A 1,597-nucleotide genomic window follows, 5' to 3' on the forward strand; every position below is an offset into this window, starting at 1 on the left:
AATATGAATAATGCTCTATTTTTAAATGATGAAATAGATTATCTACTCAAGCAGTATTTTTTTCTCTCTTTCACTGTATGTTTAGGATGGGTGATGGGATAGAATATTTACTTGAAATTCTCTTACAAGATGAAAAGTCACCAACCAAAATAAAAAAAGGACACACATCTTCTTAATTACAGCATGATCTGGAATGGTTTAATTAACTAATTAGGTGATCGTGCGCCCGCCGTCGACGACGACGACCTGGCCGGTGATGTAGGACGCCGCCGGCATGCAGAGGAACGCCACCATTGACGCCACCTCCTCGGGCTCCGCGAGCCGCCGCATCGGCAGCCGCGCCATCTCGCTGTTGATTAGCTCCGGATCTATCGTCTCCTGCTCCACCATCCACGGTTTCGATCATATCATCCAAAATTAATCGCTCAGCTCTGAATTATTGAATTAATCATGTATATTAATTAATTATTCGTAGGGTGCTTACGTTTTCGCAGATGTCAGTGTTGACGCCTCCCGGCGCGACGCAGTTGACGCGTATGCCGGCGTTGGCCCACTCGGCGGCGAGGCTCCTGGTGAGCTGGTTCATGCCGCCCTTGGTCATGGAGTACACGGCCAGCGCCGGCATGCCGACGGTGCCGGCGACGGAGGAGATGTTCACCACGCTGCCGCCGCCGGAGACGACGAGGAGCGGGTGCGCGAGCTGGGAGAGGTGGAAGCACGACTCGAGGTTGGTGGCCATGAGCCGCGCGAAGTCCTCGCCGGTGCACTCCGCCGCCGCCTTGAACATCGTCCTGCCGACGTTGTTCACCAGGATGTCGAGCCTCCCGCCGAACTCCTCCTCCACAGCGGCGATCAGCCTCTCCCGGTCGGCGCGCACGGAGACATCGCAGGCGGAGACGGTGACGCGGAGGCCCTTCTCCTCCCAACGCCGCCGGCACGCCTCCATCTCCGCCGCGCTCCGGGCGCACGTGTGCACCCGCGCACCGAACCCGGCGAGCTCCTCCACGATCGCATGCCTACGAACACACGCGTACGTCAGATACACGTACACATAAAATGACGATGCATAGAGAGAATTGGATGCGTTAATTACCCGATGCCCTTGCTGCCGCCGGTGACGAGCGCCGTCGCGCCGCCGAGGGTCCACCGCTCCTGGATGCTCCGAGCTGCGGCGGCCGCCATGATCGATCGATCTCCTCTCGCGCGCTACTGATTGTGTTTGTATTTGGATAGATGGCACACACACATCGATCCGTATGCATACGTATTTATACTGGCTAGCACGTAGAGTAGTGGCCGGAGTTTACTCGAATTGATTAATGGAGGAGGTGCAGTACTAGTCTCGTCTCTTTGAAAATTAATTACCATAATTATTGATTAATTAAGACTTATTGTAGGGGTTGTTCATCTGACGGCCGGATACTCGATCCCGGAGGCGGTGACCGGCCGCCGGCCAGCACGATCGCCGGCCGGTGTGCCTAACCGGCGACCGGCCGGCCGGCATGTAGACTGGAAGAGTAGGGTTGATTCAGTACTCATTTAAATACAGACAAAATCACAAAGTAATTAATGGTATGTGAATGGAAGCATCCGGTGC

The 1,597-nt window shown here is 55.0% G+C and overlaps 1 protein-coding gene across 1 annotated transcript; it reads right to left on the minus strand.

Annotated features, from left to right (window-relative positions):
* LOC102709413 (noroxomaritidine/norcraugsodine reductase-like) lies at positions 1–1,230 on the minus strand. Its single transcript, XM_015842417.2, has 3 exons — positions 1,094–1,230; positions 485–1,016; positions 1–378 (listed from the first exon to the last, which is right to left on the minus strand). The coding sequence occupies exons 1-3, from the start codon at positions 1,180–1,182 to the stop codon at positions 211–213; spliced, it is 789 nt and encodes a 262-aa protein (XP_015697903.2). The 5' UTR covers positions 1,183–1,230; the 3' UTR covers positions 1–210.
* Between the last annotated feature and the right edge of the window lie 367 nt (positions 1,231–1,597).

The sequence above is a fragment of the Oryza brachyantha genome, chromosome 11 (assembly GCF_000231095.2).
Source record: "Oryza brachyantha chromosome 11, ObraRS2, whole genome shotgun sequence".
NCBI lineage: Eukaryota > Viridiplantae > Streptophyta > Magnoliopsida > Poales > Poaceae > Oryza > Oryza brachyantha.